The 20804-nt window shown below is 38.8% G+C and overlaps 2 protein-coding genes and 1 non-coding gene across 4 annotated transcripts in view; 2 read left to right on the top strand and 1 right to left on the bottom strand.

Moving 5' to 3' along the window:
* Positions 1-5488: 5488 nt before the first annotated feature.
* Positions 5489-20766, top strand: Ttc14 (tetratricopeptide repeat domain 14). The gene is made up of 12 exons (XM_057757227.1): positions 5489-5910; positions 6383-6507; positions 6611-6810; positions 7974-8058; positions 8170-8299; positions 8507-8662; positions 8981-9052; positions 9459-9578; positions 9679-9801; positions 11639-11756; positions 12687-12796; positions 13524-20766. Exons 1-12 carry the CDS (start codon positions 5753-5755, stop codon positions 14440-14442), a joined length of 2316 nt encoding a protein of 771 aa, XP_057613210.1. The 5' UTR covers positions 5489-5752; the 3' UTR covers positions 14443-20766.
* On the top strand, positions 7351-7456 carry LOC130866132 (U6 spliceosomal RNA). The gene has a single exon (XR_009056308.1). It is a non-coding gene; the product is annotated as a U6 spliceosomal RNA (small nuclear RNA).
* Ccdc39 (coiled-coil domain containing 39) overlaps positions 18280-20804 on the bottom strand; it is a 29840-nt gene continuing 27315 nt past the window's right edge. For both annotated transcript variants that reach the window (XM_057757224.1, XM_057757225.1), the window contains 4 exons: positions 20014-20154; positions 19722-19898; positions 19553-19626; positions 18280-18499 (listed from right to left, as the gene is read on the bottom strand). In XM_057757224.1, the coding sequence (XP_057613207.1) occupies positions 18346-18499; positions 19553-19626; positions 19722-19898; positions 20014-20154 (546 nt within the window). In that variant the 3' untranslated portion in view covers positions 18280-18345. The remainder of the gene's footprint in view (positions 18500-19552; positions 19627-19721; positions 19899-20013; positions 20155-20804) is intronic.

Here is a 20804-nt window from a genome sequence, read left to right on the forward strand (position 1 = left end):
TGATAGAATGGATCTTCCAGGAAGTTCCTCTAACAAAGTGCTGGGGACCAGCCTCGACAAAAATACCTCTCACCAGAGTAGAGGCGTGGGGCTTTAGAAATATAGTAAAGAATATGAAGACGTGAATGAAAATAATAAAACAGAGAAACATATAGGAAAGTATCAGGAAGGAGTTCCAGTGAGCACTGAAAATTCGCCCACGTTTAATTTCCAACTGCTTAAAATATCCTTGACCCCAAAAGGTGGGAGAAAGACAAAAGGCCGCATTAACATGACCCAAGGAAATGAACACACCAATTGAAAGCCCAGGCTACATTCATAGTTAAACACTCTATTGCTAGGACAAAACAAGTCCTGCTTATACCCTGGACCAAAACATTCTGTAGGCAAACCACTCCCTGGGTGGAATCCAAAGTTATCTCCATAAAGGGAACTGGAACTTAGTTGGATCCTTAGACTTTTGTTTGAGGTAGGAACAGATTTACTTCTCTGCTCTTGGAGCGCAAGGTCTGGCAATTAGCCACACCTGTTGACAATAACCTTGAGAGAGCAGAATTGCTCAACAACTAGGTGGGACCTTTGTTTTGAGGAAGAGGCACGATAACCTTAAAGGAACTAGAGTTCTAACTCTCTGACCTTTGGTCAACGTGGAAATAGGCTCACATTTTTGGGCCTCCACACAAAGGTGAAATTTTAAACAGTTAATGTATTTCTAATTACTGACATTTTCTTTTGAGGCTGCCAACAATAAGATATAAAAATTATTATTTAATAACTAAAAAATATTAAATTATTCTGGTTTTAGAACAATGTGTAATTTGAATTTAAAATGATCGCCAAAGCAATCTAGAATGTCTTGACAACAAATTCTATTTATTATTTACTTTCCATTTCTCCTAGTTAAACACATCACATGTTCTTTAGTGTAGTATTCTAAAACAAAATACGAACTTAAGAATCTAATATGTGTGTAGTTTTGTGTGGGTTTATGCACAGTAACAAATAAGTTTATTTTAAAACAGCACACTAACCTAACCCATATCAGTAATGAGCATATCTTTGATGGAGTTATTCTGATGTACTTTTATTTTCTAGTCTCTTGTGTGAACAAATAAAAACATGGAAGAAATACTGAAGAAGGACTTCAGATGGTCACTCCATATGGTCAAGAACTGTACACCCCCAAGAGTATCACATGTCATACAAGGATTGTGTTACAAAAGATTACCAACAGTCACATCATATGGCCAAGTACTGTGCATCTCTGAGGTGCCTACACTATGCCTCCCTAGAAGTGAAATACACATCACCTATAAGTCATAATAAAAATGTGCCAATATTCTGCTACCTTGCCTTGGAGCTATGCATAGTCTGGACCTGTTCATAATTACTCAGCCTGGATAAAAACAAAAAACAGTGAATATTACTCTAGGAAGGAAAAATCAACAAGTAAATCTTCAAAAAATACTAAGACAAGTAATGATGTACAATAATTGATTTATTTGCATTAAAGTAATATCCTCAAAACCTTCACCAGTCACTACAGGATGGAGACAGTGTTAAAGACAGTTGTCCTAAAAAGTCATAGGTCTCCATCCCCGAGTCCATGTTTAGTTGCTGTGTCTGCTTTTCTTGAACATGGACACACAGTTGGATACTATAGTGATCTTATAGCACCCTCAAGTGGATTAAACTGACAGAACGTCCTTTCTAGAAGAGAAGTGTTGTTCTGACATAGGAAAAGGAGGTTAGAATCCTTTACAAACAGAGACTATTGGAATAAATGAAGACATACCAATCTTTATCATGTGGCTTATAGTTGGGACTACTCGCTAATAACAGAAACAAGTGTTTGGAGATTAAAGATGATGACAGACAGACAGACAGATAGATTCATATATACTATATAAAATGAAGAACTGCCTCACGTGATACACAACTATGGCAGATTAAAGGAACTGAGAAATCTACAATATAGCATATGTAAGCTTTAGACCCAGTGAAGTTAGTCTGTGTCCACAGGACTGAAAATGAGCAGTCAATGATTCAAATTCTTTTTTTCTTTTTTATGGTTTTTATTGAGATATATATTTTTCTACAACTCCCTCCCTTCCTCCTCTCTTCCCCTCTGCCTTCTCCTTTGACCCCCATGCTCCCAATTTACTCAGGAGATCTTGTCTTTTTCTACTTCCCATGTAGATTAGATACATGTGTGTCTCTTTCAAGGTCCTCTTTGCTGTCTAGTTTCTCTGGGGTTGTGGCCTATAGGCTGGCTTTTCTTTTCTTTATGTCTAAAAGTCATTTATGAGTGAGTACATATTGTATTTGTCTTTCTGGATCTGTGTTACCTCATTCAATATTGTTTTTGCGAGATCCATCCATTCGTCTGCAATCTACCTCAAGACCCAGCAATACCACTATTGGGTATATACTCAAAGGGCATGAGTTCAACTATGTTCATAGCAGCATTACTTGTAATAGCCAGAACCTAGAAACAACCTAGATGTCCCTCCACCAAAGAATGGATAAAGAAAATGTGGTACATTTACACAATGGAGTACTACACAGCAGTACAAAATAATGACATCTTGAAATTTGTAGGCAAATGAACGATTCAGATTCTACTCAAACATCTATTCCTCTGGAGGGAAGAGAAAATGAAATTAGATGCCCCAGTTCAAACACTGAAGCGAGGAAAAGACACAGGCTCCTTTCTCCTTTGTCTAGTTTCCTTTTCAAGCCCCCAGTGGCTCACATAACACCATCACACCAGCCTACAGAGCAGTTTCACTGCCCTAAACAAATGCTCCATGGGCTGTCTATTCTTCTCCCCTTTTTCTCAAAGTCCTGATAACCAAAAAATTCTTTGCTGTCTCCATGGTTTTTCCTTTCAGAGATTATCATTAGTTGGGATAATTTAGTAAGTAACCTTTTCTAATTTGCTTCTTTCACTCGTTAATATGTATTTAACTTTCCTCAATTTCTTCTCATGGCTTGGTGACAAATTTCTCCTTAATGCTGAATAATAAGTATCCTATTGCCTAATGATACCATAGTTTATCTGCTCACCCGTGGAAAGACATCTTAGTTTCTAATTTTTGATAAATATGATTAAAACTGTGTAAAATTTCAGCTACCAATAAGCTCAATGTGATCACTGGGTTTTATGGCAATAATGTTTTGATTTTTACAAAAGCACTAGAACTTTCCTCAAGTGGCTGTACCATTTAGGATTCACACCCACAAGCGGAGAATTCTATTGCTTCTTATTATCACGTTGGTATTGCTAATGTTCTGGAATCTGGTCTAATAAGCTCGTAGCGGTACCTCATTGTGATTTTAATTTGCATTTCCCTGATACCATATGATGTAGTACATGTTTCCATATGTGCATTTATCTTCTCTATATCTTTCTGGTCGCAGACACACTGTTAATGTCTCGCTCATTTTTAAATTTTTATTGGCTTTTTCACCGTTATTTTAAGAATTCTTTGCATGTGCCTTTTGTTAGCATTTCCTGCAGGTTTGTGAATTAGCTTTTCATTCTTTGAATGGAATCTTTTGTAAGTTAGAACATTTTAATTTTTTAGATTTTTATATGTATTAATGTCTGTGTTTATAGACTTGAACTGAATGTGTGCCTGGTGGTGACCCTGAAAGTCAGGAAGGGACATTATGTTCTCCTGGAACTGATACAGGTGACTGTGAGCCACCATGTCGATGAGAGAACAGAATCTGGTGTTCTCCGCGAAAGCAGCAAGAGCTCTCTACTGCTTGAGACAACCCTCCAGGCTCAAAGAAATTCATCCCAGTGAGGTCTATCTTGTCACTGTTTCTCCATGGATCATGCCTTTGGTGCGGTGTCTGAAGCCAATATGAGCTGTGTTTTCTCCTGTGTTGTAGTCTTGGGCTTCCACAAGGTTGTGATCCACGATGCATTTGAGTTTATTTGTAAAGTGGAAGTCTATATGTAGAATCCTCTTTAAAATTGCACGTGAATGTTCGGTTATTGAAGCACAATTTATTGAAAAGATCATCTTTATCAATTAATTATCTTCATTGTCATATATCAGTTGATGTTGTTTATGGAATTGTATTTCTGGGCTCATTATTCAGAGGCGTTGAACTGCCTATCTTGTACCTATAAAAACTGTCTTGATTATTATACTTTTATAGTAAACCTGAAGTTCTCCAAATGTCCTCATTTTTTTTCTCGAAAAAATCCGTTTTATTACTTTATCCAAAATAAGTGAATTGATGGCTTGTAACTAAAGAATTATTTTTGTTTTGTCTTGAGATAAGGTCTCTCTGTGTGGTACAGCTTAGTCTTGAACCAGTATTCTAGGGTGTTTGTTAGAGGATAAGCATATGTGTTTAGTAAGAAATGAAAATTTGAAATCACATTAAAAGTATTCCTAGAAACCAGATACTGAAAATTTGTTTGGGATACTCAGCAATTTCCTTCACCACTTGTGTCCCCTCCCCTGCTCCCCTACCCCATAGTTCATAAATTAGTCATATTTCTTAAAAGTTTCCTGGAGTATTTTAAGTTTTAAAAAATTGTAAGCCGGGTTCAGTGATAGAGCCCTTGGATGCCGTCCTGAAAACCCTGGCGCTAATCCTCTCATTCCATCTTTACCCCTTGTGGATCGGTCAAATATTCAGTGTTCTGTCCCTTTCAAAATAAGGTATTTATTGCAGAAGAAATGAATTCAAAACGCCTATAGCTATAAAAGACCTGGTCCTCCACGGTGAGTGCGGGTCTTAGGTGAAGAACGAATTAGTTTTTGCTGCCTGCTGTTGCAGTGTGAGGCCAGCAGAAGCAGAGGCAGCAAGCCTCGGCCCTGCGCATGGAACTTTAATTTGAGTTAGACAGTGAGGTACGTGGTGGACACACCTCCGGCTGCTACTCATGGTAGGTCCCGGTCTTTCTTCGGCCCTTTGGTCCACCAGGCACCTTTCCTGGGAGCGCCGATTTGGCCCAGTTATGACACTGGGAGGGCAGCGGAACACCTGGACAGTGCTCCGATGGAACACGCAGCGCCCTGTCCCGCCCTGTCCCCGCCCCCATACTCCGCTCCGCCCTTTCCCCGCCCCCGCTCCCTACTCCGCCCCGCCTTGTTCCCCGTACTCCGCTCCGCCCTGTCCGCGCCCCCGTTCCCTGTCCCGCCCCGGCCCCGCCCCCGATCCCTACGTTGCCCCGCCCTGTTCCGGTACTCCGCTCCGCCCTGTCCGCGCCCCCGTTCCCTGTCCCGCCCCGGCCCCGCCCCGATCCATACGTCGCCCCGCCCTGTTCCCGTACTCCGCTCCGCCCTGTCCGCGCCCCCGTTCCCTGTCCCGCCCAGGCCCCGCCCCCGTCCCTTGCCCCGTCCTGGCCACGCCCCTTCTTGCTCCGGCCCCGCCCCCCAGCTGGCCGCGCTGAGGGAACCTCCCTCCACCCGCTGCGCCCAGTGCACTCGGAGGCGCGGGGTGACTATACCGCAGACCCGAGCTCGAGCCATGCGGACCGAGGGACGTAACGTGTCACGACACACAAGCTTAAGGCAAGCATTCCCACTAGGCACAGCTCAAACCCTACCCCGCCTTCTGCGCCAGACACGCTTCGCGTTTCCTACGGCTTTCCGTAGTCCCGAGTCTCGCGAGAGCGTGGCAGCCCGCCGCAGAGAACGCTTCCGGGAGGTTACCGTGGCGCGGCCGAGTCTCTCGGCTTGCGGGAGCGCGGGCTCGGGAGCCGGATTCTGGCGGGCTGGCCATGGACCGCGACTTGCTGCGACAGTCGCTGGGCTGTCACGGCCCGGCGCTGCTGTCGCTGCTGCGGAGCGAGCAGCAAGACAACCCGCACTTCCGGAGCCTCCTAGGCACGGCAGCCGAGCCCGCCCGCGGAGCGGCACCTCCTCAGGGAGCTGGCAGGTACCTGGGCCGGGCAGAGCAGGGCCGGTGCAGAGCAGGAGTCCGGGGTGGCCCAGCACTGGCCCCTAGCAGAAAAGCCGGCTTGCTGCCTCTGAATCGCTGGCAAAGCTTTCAAAGCCTCCCCGCCCCCATTTCCCAGTGGCGACCGTGGGAGAATGGGCTTCATACTTCTAGAGCTCAGTGGGTAAAGTCACTTGCCATCAGACCTCCTGACCTGAGCTCGATTCCCAGGACTCACGTGGCAGGAGAGGAGTCCCCAGAGTTGTCCTATGACCCCCGTTGCACAGTGGCATGTAGACGCCACACATCTGCACTAAATAAATACCTATTGAAAAGCCAAAAGAATAAAAATAAATAAAACTTCCTCCAGAGATACAGCCTGAATGGAACTCTGGGGAGGGCTGGGTGATGAAAGTCACTAGCACGAGCTTGGATTGGAAAACAATTTTAATCCCTCGTCTTCCCTTTTAAGGAAAGAGAAGAGAGTTGACAACATAGAAATACAAAAATTCATCTCCAGGAAAGCAGACCTGCTTTTTGCACTGTCTTGGAAATCAGATGCGCCTACATCCTCTGAAGTGCATGACGACAATGACAGTAAGTTAGTCTGGAGTGCTTTCAAGATGGTTTGGTTCTCGGCAGTATAGTGAAGGAGAGGGAAGGCGACATTATTGTGGTGATTTTGAATTTCTTTTCCCAGATCATTATGCGGTCATGCCACCATTAGAGCAGTTCATGGAGATCCCAGGCCTGGACCGGAGAGAGCTGTTTTTCCGAGATATTGAACGCGGTGATATAGTGATTGGAAGAATCAGCTCTATTCGAGAGTTTGGTTTTTTCATGGTGTTGATCTGTTTGGGAAGTGGCATCATGAGGGACATATCTCACTTAGAGATCACAGTAAGTTCCTTGGTGGTCATCCCGTTCAGAAATGAATGTACTTAGGCAGAGGCTGGCTGGTCTCTGTTGAAACCCTGTCTCTAAAAAACAAGTGCTAGTGTTATATTTCCTCCGTTTTGGGGTTTTTTTGTTTTGTTTTGTTTTTTGTTTTTGTTTTTTAGGGTTTGGGGGACGCTGGTTGCAGGTCAGTTCCTTTCTTAAAATCATAGAGGTCTATTAGTTGATAAGATATGTCCATTGGAATTCTGGACATTTATCTTCTGGTTAAACGGATGCTTAATAGTTGGACATTAGATGTGTACATGTGAGTAATTTAGAAAAAGCTTCCTGTGATATATTCACAATCAACGTACAGCTTTCTTCCACTGTGACAAAATAGTTTACCTCCATTTAGAATACTTCCTTTAAAACCATTGCTAGTGCTGTGTCGCGCCGTCTGAAAAGGAAGAACTACAAAACTTAAGGAGAATTCACATTTCATTTAGCAAATGAAAATAGCTTTGTTTTGTTGTCTTTTTTGACTCTTAAAACTAGAAAGCAGTGCTCGCTTCGGCAGCACAAGTACTAAAACTGGAACGACACAGAGAAGATCAGCACGGCCCTGCGCAGGGACGACACGCAAACTCGTGAAGCGTTCCATGTTTAAAAAAAAAACTAGAAAAAAAACTTTATTGTGTTTGGACACAAATTGTAACTACGGATGTTAAGTTTAAGTAACTGACATGTCTGCTAGTAAATGCATAAAAGCCGTCAAAATGAATGAAACTATGCCATCTGTGTCAAAATGAATGGAACTGAAAGACCCTATTTTTAGTGAAATTAGATAGGGGGAAAGTATTCTAGAGTGAATGTACTGTGACTGAAGTTTATAATGAGAAAGTTCGAAGATAAACACAACAAATGTTGTATTTCTGTTACACTAAGATAATAGGATAATTAGACATTGCATATGTGTATTGAATTGCCACCCTGTAAATATTATATAATTGTACCCTGTAAACATGGCTAATTATGCATTCATTAAAAAGAAAATAGTGTTAGACTTTAGTGTTATTAATTTGCATGTGAAGATTTACCCAGTCATAATGAAAAGCTAAGGTAAAAGGAGCTACTGTTGTGGTCTGAGTGAAATGTATGGTGTTTTCAAATACTTCTCTTTGCAGGCTCTTTGTCCCTTAAGAGATGTGCCTTCTCACAGTAACCATGGAGATCCTTTATCATATTACCAAACTGGTGACATAATTCGAGGTGATCAATTTCAACATACTAATTAAAATTATCAAATTAATGTTGAAAATATACGAAGGTAACGTTTGAAAAGCTTATTTTTGTTTTCACTTTTTAATTTTTTTTTAAAAGCTGGAATCAAGGATATTGACAGATACCATGAAAAGCTTGCAGTATCTCTGTACAGCTCATCTCTTCCACCACACCTATCTGACATTAAACTAGGTGTGATTACTTCTGAAGAGCTACCTTTGTACTACAGGTATTTATCTTTTATGTACCCCTAACAAAGTATAACCATAATTTTTTTATTGTTAAGTGGGGTTTTGTTTTTATAAACCCCATTATTGTAGGCTTGGTGTACAAAAATATTAGTATTTAAACCTCATATAGTAATGTCTTTAGTAGAAGCAGGGTTTGCTGATTATTATACTCATGTCTTTGTGTTTCTCATTTTTCCCCCCTTAAGGAGGAGTGTTGAACTAAATAGTAATTCTTTGGAGTCCTATGAAAATATCATGCAGAGTTCTCTGGGATTTGTTAATCCAGGAGTAGTTGAATTCCTTCTAGAGAAACTAGGAATAGATGAATCTCATCCACCATCATTAATGAGAGGCCTACAAAGGTAAAAGTAGAACTGCATTCTCTTAAGTGGTAAGGGGAATGGATTAGCTCAGAAGCTGAATAACTGGAGAACATATTCGACCATAGCAACAAGACGGTGCCGAAGATTGGCTAAAGTAAGCAATTGTGTCTGCTCCTTGTCTGGCCTAAGCAATGATAGGATGTGCCATAGACAAGTAGAGAAGGTCCAGACGCTTGTGGATGTGCTTAAGAGCAGAACTACAACCAGTAGTAGTCACCATTTCACTGTTGAGTCTGTATCAGAGGTAGAATGAACTGTACTTTTAAAGTGTTTATTGACTCACTTTTTCATTCACAGCAAAAATTTCTCCGAAGATGATTTTGCTTTGGCTTTAAGAAAGAAGCAGTCAGCATCTTGGGCTTTAAAATGGTATGGAGGTTGTTTTGTCTAACAGGGACAGTTACCCAGTGTGAAAGTTCTGGTCGGGCATGCATTCTTTCATCACCATTAAAACTAGACTGTGTTTACAAATGCATGAAAACTTTGAGCATTATTTGTATAGGTATTATATTGGTCTTAATATTGACATCCTATCAGAGTTAAGTTTTACTCAGATTGTTTTCCAGGAAGAATTAGTGTCTTGATATCTAAGTTTCATAAATGTTTGCTATGAGAATCTATAAAAGCAGGGTGCTTTTTAAGTATACAAGAATAATTTGAAAACTAAGTATTTGTCCAATTTAAAGGCATTTTCTTTTAATAATCATCTATATTAACATTTTATTTATTAGATACTTTGTGAAATATTTGCAATGTTTTATAAATGTGTTTTCAGTGTGAAGATTGGGGTCGATTATTTTAAGGTTGGACGACATGTGGATGCTATGAACGAATACAATAAAGCTCTGGAAATAGACAAACAAAATGTGGAAGCTCTGGTAGCTCGTGGAGCATTGTAAGTTAATTTTGGATTTTAAGGAATATTTTTAAGAATGTGAAAAATGTTTAAGTAGGTCACAAGATTAAACTTTTCTAATTTTGTTTAATGTCTCTAGATATGCAACAAAAGGAAGTCTGAACAAAGCAATAGAAGATTTTGAGCTAGCATTAGAAAACTGCCCAACTCACAGGAATGCAAGAAAATACCTCTGCCAGACTCTTGTAGAAAGGGGAGGGCAGTAAGTATGGGATTTCATTTAGTAATAGTGAAAGTCCAACTTGCAACCAACTCCTGTAGTGCCATGTAATTCAAAGTACTCTCTTTCAGTTTTGGGTGGGGCAGGTGGCCTTTTGGTCCCTTTTTCCTGCCTTTTTGAGGGTGAGTGGGAGTGTGTCTGTGTCTGTCTGTCTCTCTGGAGATACTCGTGGTTAATTGCTCTGAATGTATGTTTTTGTTACATAGAAATATAAATTGAAAATTATAAGAGAATAAGTGCTCTAGTCCAGAGTATATACCAAAAGATTTTGTTCTAATGAAGGGTTTAATTTTTAAATCTTTTTATTGTAATAGTATGTAATCTTGTAGATATGAATTGAGTTCTAGTAAATTGTGATTAAGACTCTGCTGTTATATTCAGCTTGTAGCTCTGCTCTGTCTGGTAAACCCCGCAAATTCAGATTAAATGTGGAGTTAGAAGTATTTGGCAGTGTTGCCACTCTAGTTGGTGGCCTGAACCTGGGAGAGTGGAGCCTAAAATTTAGGCAGGCTAACGTCTCGTGCAAGAGCCAGCTTTATTCAGAGGATCAGACAGTTTATAATCCGAGGGTATTTTGAGAGATAGGCAGGGTTGTGTGAGTTTAGGTTGTGTACAGTCACTAGGGCAACCCATGTGTGAAAACATTTTCAGTAACAAAAGAGGCAACAGAAAGTCTGAAGTAAACCCACTCCTATGAGCTACTCCTGGGAGGGGCATGGAAGCACATGTTAATAACAAATCCCTGGTACAGAGGAACAAGGTTGCAGAAGTCCTGTCTTGTTGACTTTTCTCATAAGTTCTTAGAAATCTTACACAACTTCATTCATGGCCATGTTCAAATAGACAACATTCAGCCTTAATAACTAAAAGCCATGAAATGTTTTGATAAGACCATCTGCTGCTTTTCTTTTTGTAATACTGGGAATGGAATCCAAAGTATCTCAAACATGCCAGGCAAGCGCTGTGACAGTGAGCTGCATCCCTAGCCCTCTCTGCTATTGAAGAACGTTTGATCTCGTCTATATTATGTATCTTCTGCCTGGCCATTCTTGTTTGGATGAGTATTCCTTCCAAGTATTTGTAGGATGAGAATGCCCACAAATTCCAAATTAATGAGATTTCGGTTAGTGACTGGAAAAGATTTTTCATTGTCACCAAGAAAATAAGTAGTACCACTGAAATGAGGTCGTCTTATTCTTGGAGTGTTGGGATCTTGTAGCTGAGCAAATGGCTACATTAACTAGTTATCCAAACCACACGTGTTGTCCCTCAGCTCTTTACATCCAGTCTACTACAGAAAAGTAATCCCATTTCTTTTGCAGTGATAATTTTTTCCTTCCTACAGAAGTACAAAGTCCCTTCAATGCCCTATATCCAAACTTCCTTTTTCTGTGTTGCCCTGGCTGACCTGGAACTTGCTATTTAGGTCATATTAGCCAGGGTAACTTGCTCCCACTTTGCCTTCCAAGCACTGGGATAACAGATGTATGTCACCACACCCACCCAAACATTCTAATTTGGGTTTTTCACAGCATAGACTTGTAGATTATATGATAATGATTGTAAATGATATCTACAACTGTGTGTGTGAATTCCCAAATTTAATGGATTTCCAGTGAAGACTTCTCCATAGAAAGGAAAACTTCATAACTCCTTTTAAAAACAACATCTTATGTAAGTCTTTTTACTAAGTAAGCACATGAGTAGGTAATTAGAAAATAATTTGCTAAACATAATTTTCCTCTGAGTTCTGTCATAAGCCTCTAACTTCTGTATGTACGTGGATAAATTTTTACAAAATATTGTATCCTTCTAATAGGTTAGAAGAAGAAGAAAAGTTTTTAAATGCTGAAGGTTACTATAAGAAAGCGCTGGCTTTGGATGAGACTTTTAAAGACGCAGAGGATGCTTTGCAGAAACTTCATAAGTATATGCAGGTGATTCTTTATTTCCTCTTTGAAATTTAATGATGCTTAAAATTAATGCCAAAATGTCATATTTTTTTAGGAAAAACTAGGTTATCTAGATCAACTATTAGGAAAATGAATAGCTTTTCCTAACTAGGTTTGACATTGCATTGTAATACTTCTGCTTTTTTGTTTGTACTCAAGAGTAGAAATACCCTGTAAGAGAATGCTTATGCTTAAGTTCAGTGTGTGATTTTGATTGCTCCCCTTTGTAGAGAGCTTACTGGGTGGTTATAAGATTACGAGTATTGCTGGTATAATTGAGCTAATTATGCAAACCTTTGTAGACATTTTTCACTTGTCCTTTCCTGTAATACTGATGATGATGTTTTCTCATGCATTTTCTTCTGAATTGGACCATTGCTGCTGTGTCTGTGACATCTGGTGCTGCTCATCCCCATCCACAAACTGGAAAATGATTTCTTATGTAATCATGCATCCAACTGGCCTGTGCTATTTTTAAAATGGTTTGTATTTGAACATGGTGATTTTCCCCTCAATTCACCTCTGTGGAATGTCCTTATTTGAATTTTATTTGTAAAATTTGTGTCCTGTTTACATTTTTCAATTTTCAAAAATAATTTTTCATCTTTTTTTTTTTTTAATCTTCCCTGCATTCTGGGTCATTGGTGCTACTGCAATGGTTTCCCTGTTTTTCTTGGGATACCATCTGCAATATGGTCCTCAATACTGTTCTGGCCATTCAAATGATTAATGCCCAATGTTTGTCATTAATTTTTTATTTGGAAAAAATAACTTGTTTAATACTGGCTGTATGGTGATTTGTCTATACTAAATTGGGCTTTTGGTTGGGGGGTGGTCTTTTAAATACTGTTTTTTGTATATCCTGCTACTTTTATTTTTAACGTGTGGTTTTTTCCGATATCTGGGTTCTAAAAGAAATCTTTGGAATTAAGAGAAAAACAAGCTGAAAAGGAAGAAAAGCAGAAAACAAAGAAAATAGAAACAAGTGCAGAAAAGTTGCGTAAGCTCTTAAAAGAGGAGAAAAGGTAAACTATAATATTCAGTATTTTAAACTTAAAGAAACTACTGAGTTGAAACCAAAGTGCCATATGGAGGTAAAGTAAGTAAAAAAAAAAAAGTATCTTAAGTGATAATTCTTAGCAAGCATATGTTCCACATGTCTATCTGCGAAAGAAATTAAGCAGAGTCTAAGCTTAGAATTCTTTTTAAAAATTAGGATTAAAATGTAGAATAAATTACTGTTCCTGGGATATAGGCTTTTAGAAGAGGAGCTGTGGTTCCTAGACTGGTGATTTATTCTGTAGTTATTGTAAGTTGTGGAAAAATACTAGCATCTAGTGTGTAGAGAACAGTTAAATGTCCTGCAGTGCACAGGACAGTGTCTGCTCCTACCTTCAGTAAAGGATCGTTTGACACTAAAGTGTCAGTAGTGCTGAGGGAAACGTGATGAAACTACTGGGAGCTAGATAGGAAACTCGGGTCGCTTCTTACGTGTGCAGGGAGCATGAGCGGTGGAGAGACGTCACTGCGTCTTTCAGAAGCGTGGGTTTGCCTGTAGTGACACCTGTCTCCATAGACATCCTCAGAAGTCATGCTTCATGGTGAAACTTACTGCAGTAATTGAGATTATTGTGTCTGAGTGACAGCTTATAGAACACCTTCAGGGGATACAGAATAAAGTCAAATCTTGAGGATATTTGGATAGCATTTTTGTACTTAACATGTCTCATGAGCTAACTGCTTTTTTTTAAGGCTAAAGAAGAAAAGAAGAAAATCATCATCTTCCTCTTCAAGTGTTTCTTCTGCTGATGAATCCGTTTCTTCTTCCTCATCTTCTTCCTCTTCTAGTCACAAACGGCATAAGAAAAGTAAGAGGAATCGCTCAGAGTCTTCTCGCAGTTCAAAGAGGCACTGGTCTAAGACGTCTTTGAGTCACATAGATCAGAATAGGAAAGATGACTGCTACCCAGTTCCAACTAATACTTCAGCATCTTTCCTTAATCAAAAACAAGAAGTGGAGAAACTGCTAGAAAAACAGGATAGGTTACAGTGTCCAAGCACACAAGTAAAAGAGAAAGAGCGATGCCTTCTCACATCTTCAGCTGAAGTGCCAGATGACTTGGGAGGTAGGTCTGAAGACACAAGAGATTTCTACAATAGCTATAAAACCCACGCAGGTAGTAGCAAAACTGAAAAGCCATATAAATCAGAAAAATATTTCTCCAATAGGAGAAATTCCTTGGATTCCTTCTGTAGGAATTCAGAGGACAAGATGAAAGCATCTAGTTACCGGAGATGTGAAAAGGACTCAGAGGGAAGAAAAGACCACTCTAGAAGGTGGGAGCCGGGGTCTGTAAAGTCCTCTACTTCACCAGCAAGTTCAGACTACTCTTGGAAGTCACTTGAAAAACACAAAAAATACACTTACTCTGGATCACGTGACAGTAGACATGAGCCAAGATATCAGTTAAACACAAATCAGGAAGAACGTGCGTATGAAAAGGAGGACAGCTATGGGGAGGGTGATAAAACTGAGGCTCCAGAAGAGACACTGAATAGAAGAGAGCAACCAGAAAACAGAGTTAAGAAAAATTTACCTCAGAATTTACTCAATATATTTAATCAGATAGCAGAATTTGAGAAAGAAAAAGGAAATAAGACAAAAAAATAATTTGCTTAGAAAATTTTCACTAAATTTTCGGAAGTTTGGGGATGCTTTAACAAACAGTTCTGGATCTAAAATTGTAGCAAATTACAAGAAGTTTCTCAGTTTCAGTTATCAGCCCCTCGTCATAGTCAGTGATGCAGGAGTGTGGGTCTGTGCAGACGTAACTCATTCTGGCAGTTTAAGCTTTTCTCCTAACGCTATTTCTGAGCACTTTGTTTCTTCATGTTTGGGGTTTGTGAGAACCCTGTGCCTATCATAATTCGCTGTTGGAGAGAAATATGTTTACGTTGAACAGTTGGATTGTTTTATCAAAAAGTACTTTATTCTCTTTTGTTAAAAAGCCCTTAGCTTCTGAGGGGAAATATTTTATGGCTAAATGTTTCAACGGTACTATTTTAAGTCTGTTTTGAGCATTAAAATTTTTGCACCATTTCATTTTTAAGTGATAAATTATGACTTGATTTACCTCTAACACCTGATGTAAATGGTTTGTGAAAATTGTTTTCTTCCCAGCTTTAACAAAATACCTTAAGAATAAGACCATGAAAGTTGGTTAATCAGAACCTGCTTTACTTATTTCTCCATTATTATTTTTACTTAATGGTTATGTTCATAAGAAAAATTTTAACTTTAAGTATTTACAAAATTCTTAGGGAATTATAGACAAGACAGATGAGAATAGAAAATAACTGCTAGTAAAAATAGCAGCAGAGAAGCACCCTGTGAATCTGGTTGCTTTCTGTCTTAACCTCGCAAATGCTTGGGAAGTCAGTAGGCATGTTTCTAAATAGTGGAGGGCTGGCTTGCAGTTCCCTCTTCTACTCTATTACCTTCTCTGTTGATGTCTTTTCTCTGAATCATAGCGAAGGACAGAATCAGTTCCAGGCCTCTGCGATGGCTCAGTAGATAAAAGACTATCCGAACTGATGACCTGTGTGCAATCCTAAGACTCAAGGGCTAGGGAGAGAACTGACTCCCAATGCGTGTCCTCTGACAGCCATACACAAACACAGTACACACACACAAACAGCTAACGAAGGAATCTTAGACTGCCAGAGAACATCTCTGAATTACTAAAAATTGAATAGTGGACTCTGGGGAGATATTAGTAGGTATCCTAGCTGTTGTACTACGATGCTCTTCAATTAACCTTCTAGAACGTGTAAATAAGCACCAGGTGGTGGTGATACAGCCTTTAACCCCAGCCCTCTGTGAGTTCAATCGAGGTCAGCCTGGTCTACAAGAGCAGAGCTACTTCCAGGACAGGCACCAAAGCTACACAGGAAAAAAAAAGGAATAAGTAAATGGCAATGAGCTTTTAATCTCTTCTTGGTCATTGGATAGGATCCACAACTGTAGATGGTAATTTCTGTCCTGCCCAATCCTGCAGCCGTTCAGTCCCAAAGAAATACACAGAGTCTTACATTAATTATAAACTGTGTATCTTATTGCCCAGGCTTATTACTTCTAGCTCTTATAACTTAAAATTATCCCATAGTTCTTACACGTGTTTAGCCATGTAGTTTGGTACCTTTTCTCAAGCATTCTCATCTTGCTTCTTCTGCTTCTGGATGTCCTGCCTATACTTCCTGCCTGGCCAATCAGCATTTTATTAATCCAATATGAGAGACAAATCTTTACAGTGTACAAGAGTATTATCCACAGCACACCACAGACATGCATGAGGAAGATGAGGGAGTGGCAGGAAAAGAGGACTCATTGCATGTTTGTTTATACCAGTAAAATACAAAACTTTAGTAATGATATATACTATTTGTACCAAATTATAGTGATAGAAAACTACTGTAAAAACACAATAGGAAAAACCTTGATTAAGAACAATAAATAATGGCAGCAGAAATTGGAGAATCACTTCAATATTAGTTTCTGTACCCAGGAACTCATTATCACTATTATTGGGCAGGGAAAACAGTGAGCATGTGTGCTCCATATGTGGAGATGGGAGGACAACTTGAGGGAGTCAGTTCTCTTCTATCCACAGAGCCATTTTGACAGCCCAGCCCCAAGGAACTTTTAGGCATGCTCAATGTAGTAATGGTTCCAGTTTTAGTCCTACCTAGTCCTCCATAGTGGAGGTTTGTTGTTGTTAAAGAGTGGAAACACCTCCCTGCACGCCACTTTATCTTTGAGAATTCCTAGTACACCTTATACTCTTACACATAATATCTTACTTAACCCTTAGGAGAGTGCCTTGTGGGGTAGGCTATCAGAATTCGGAAACTACAGGCTTCCTAATAGGATTACATCTTTCTTAATAGGAAAAGACATACTAATTTAAGCAGTCTGCACTAATCTAAGCATCCAGTTCCTTGGGTTATTTAAGGAGTCATCACAGGAAAAAATATTGCGGATTTTAATTGATCTTCAGTGATGGCTTCAGTAGTTTCTTCCACATTAATATGTCCATAGTGTATATGTACCCCAGTTAGCTTTGTCCTGTGACTTCTGGGTGTTAAGATAACTCCAGATCTGTAAACAGGTTGATCCTTTGTCTTGCCATTTAGCATTATTATATGCGGTTGTAGTAATTAAATGTAAACGTGGATGCTGGGCATTCCAGACTAGGGGCTAGAAGTAACTCCATAGGTAGAAATTTACAACTTAAAGTACAGTTACTGTGCTTCAAGGCCATTAGGTTTTGCTTAGATCTTATGTTACTTCAGTAAGACCTTGATAAGTTAACCATCCTTGTATTACAAGAAAAAAAGCAGTGAAAAGTAAGCCTCCTGGTAAGAAACAAAACCCTTCTCTTCGTATAACACCAAGTTTAATGTTTTAAGTTCCTAGTAACTTACAAAGTAATATATGACTAAGAATCACAATATTGGTAAACAAAATGATGATGGGATTAAACGTCATACATTTCTGGCAGCATTCAACTATAAAGTGCCCACAATTTTCTTTGCCATTTCAGTTATGAGACTTAACTATACCTTCCTGTTCTGAATTAAAAGCGATCATCAGTAGAAACAGATTTACTAACACTACTGCTTTTTTTAGTAGTAACTGAGTAGTGGGTCTAAGACAATCATTCTTGTAATGAGTATTTTTCCCAAGGTTTAAAGATATGCTCCTTTCTCTACCTGAATGCTAATGTATTTAAATCTAGCTTTATAGTAGTAGTTCACACTCTGATCCAAAAAGTTCAAAGTGCTGGAAAAACTAATTTTAAATATAATATGCAATATCTACCTCCATTGTAAATTTAATATGTTCATTTTTTTCAAGATCAGAATAGAGACAGCAACTCAAGTTGTACTTTATGTATACATGTATAGGGATAAATATATATGGACACACACATATATACATATACAATGCTTTTCTTACCGAGGGAGTAATTAATGATGCTGTCTTTCCTTACAAATTAAAACCACCACCACCACCCCACCCCCCACCCCCGCAATAAAAGGCCTTTAACAGGTAGGTGTGTGTTACCCTCAGGAAAAAGAATGGGGGAATATGGTTGTTGTTTGCTTTTTGTTTTTAATTTTAAAAAGTAATTTTGTGATGAGTAAATGAAAATTTAGAGTAAATGAAAATTTCCTTATTGAGATATGCAGTGACTCTTTAGAAGTATATTCCTGAAAGAATCTTACTTCATAAATGTGTTACTTCATAAAACATCTAACACTATAGACATCAGTGTTCTAGTAAAAAAAAAAAAAACTGATTTCCCTCTGCCTAATCACATGTGGCCTGCCTAGGGTTCTGCAGTTTCCTTGGGGGGGGGGGGGGGCTCCTTTGTCTGGTCTGCAGTACTTCCAATAATATTTTAGTAGGCCTATATCGTTAATAAATGGAACCCCAGAAAAAAAGGAAGACTTAACCATTAATGAGATTTTTATTTGTGTTCAAAATGTGTACAAGAGATTAAAAAAAAAATCATTTGCTGGGCTTTTTTCCTTTTGGAGTACTTGAATTACTGCCATTACTAGCTGACCTAGAACTACTGCTTCCTGTTGGAGATTCTGGGAAGCTGAGCTGTAATACTTTAACTGAAGGTGGAGAAACAGGAGAAATTGTGTCCTCAAGCGACCTAAAACAAGAAAGGATTTACTATAAACTTAATGAAAATGTACTTTAAAAAGATCTTATTGGCAAAAAGTATCATAATTCCACAAGTAAAGAACAAGAAAAACCATTAGTGTTAATAAAATTTAAAAGTATGACCATTCTTTCAAAAGAAATGAACATAGTTTAAGTAAATAGTTCAATAATTGTTTCTGTGAGCGAGTCATTTTCAACCGTAATCAGTTTCTTAGAATTGGAAGCAGTAGTTTATCAAGTGGCAAAAAAGGAGGAGAAAGTGCTTGGGAAAGGCATCAAAATATTAATCTTAAGTCATTTAAGCTGAAGAGGAAAGGAGTGTGTTGGCAAGAGAAATGGTGAGCTTGTTTGGAAAATAGCCATTCAGTTCTAAAATAATGTGTTTTATAAAAAGTACAGAAAACTTAATATGTAATAGTAAATAATTCGGTTCTAAAATAATGTTTTATAAAAAGTACAGAAAATTTAATATGTAATAGTAAATATATTGAGTGGCTTAAAATATGTAGAAGCAGGTTATTAAACTTAAAACAGTGTCTTTGAGGATGCTTTTTTTATTTTTCATGAAAGTTTCGCAGACTAATAAAAACTAGTAAATAGCTGTCAACTGTAGGAGACTAGAAATCCTAAAATTAGCTAAAAGCCAACAATGACTTAGTGTCCATGACTTATCCCACTAATTTCTGGGTTGCATTAAGCTAAGTAAGACAACCACAAATAAAAGCTGATTATGTAGGATTTCACATGAGCAGCTCTGATTACAAAACTGTGCGTCTAACTTGCCCTTTTACAGTTTCAAAAGATTTAAATTTTCTCAGAACTTGCCCAAAATGTTAGCTGTATCACCTCAATTTTCACCCACCCTCGTTCCCCTAAAATAGCTTACTGGTTACAGTGAGTGTGCCTGCAATGTTGACAGGTGCAGGCGTCTTGCTAGACTCTGCTTGTATAGTGAGGTTGCTGAAGGTGAGGAGAGTGGGCAGCGTTCTGGTCAGCAGCAGCCCTGAGAGTTGAGGCCCCACTTGAGTGACCTTGCCCTTACCTGATTGACCGCAGGGAAGACTGTGAAGAGGATCTGGAGCTCGGGCCTTTAACTGTGGGTAGTTCTAACCCATTCTGGAAGAATATCATATTGTAATAATAAAATATCATTAGTCCTGCAACATTGTAGAAGAAAACTAATTAGATACACAGACATTATGCTCTCTTACCTGCTCAAAGTATGTTTGAAGGATGATGTGCATCTCAGCATTTTCCATGGCATTGACTAACATTTGGTCAATGTCCTTGTGAAACTGTTTAATCTCACGGAGTTGAATGTCTTGTTCTTCTAGTGTTTCGTCATTCGTGTCTTTCAAAATGCGGATTTCTCTTTTGAGTCTTCCACACTGTTAATAATAACAGTCAGATATTAAACCTAAATTCCACCAAGTTCAGGAAAGGGGGATGAGTGCATCTGGTACATGACAGAAGTGAATGCTAGGGACAGCTCTAAGAAATTACCTGCTTAATCACGCGCTCTAATTTCGGCTGCTGCTCCTCAGTCTCTTTGCGCAGTTGAAGGGAATGAGTTTGTTTCTCTGATAATTTCTCTTTGATATTATTTGCTAAGTGTTCTATGACTTCAAAAGTATTTTCCATGCTCTGTAGAAAACAAAATATCAACACATTCATGATCAGAATAAAAAAGACTTAATTGCCAATTGCCAGGTGTTCCCTCACTTTTAATTATTTTATTTGCTTATATATATACATATAGATATGTATATATATATACTATGTTTAGTGTATTAATGGATAAGAAGTCTAATGATGCTGTTAGTTTTGAATATAATTCCACTTGAAACTTTTTATAGAACTGGAAAAAATAGAAACAGTTACTTGAAATTATCCAGAGATGCGTGCTGTGTGTCATCCGTTCCCTTAGTTAGGGCCTACTTACCGAAGCATGTTCTTCAGTCTTTGAGAGGTTTGCTCTAGTATCTGCTGTCACTAGATTTTCTGTTTTAAACTTTGTTTTTTAAATCTTATTGTGCTCTTTAAGTGATTCAGTAAAGTCACTTAGTAATGGTTAGTGAATAAGTCATAATTGTTTAGATGTGGTTGATAACTAATAAAGTTATTGGCACCCAGCAATAGGATTTTAACTGATTTACTTAAATGTTTCCTTCGCTTCTTTTTAAGTGAGGTGTGTGTTTCTTATGGTCTGCTTCCCTAAGATGCTTTTCATACAAGACTGAGTAGTGATAATGGTAGTTGCCCTTTATTTAGGGCTAATTACTAAACCCTACAGA

This window comes from Chionomys nivalis, chromosome 24 (genome assembly GCF_950005125.1).
Source record: "Chionomys nivalis chromosome 24, mChiNiv1.1, whole genome shotgun sequence".
Classification (NCBI taxonomy): Eukaryota; Metazoa; Chordata; class Mammalia; order Rodentia; family Cricetidae; genus Chionomys; species Chionomys nivalis.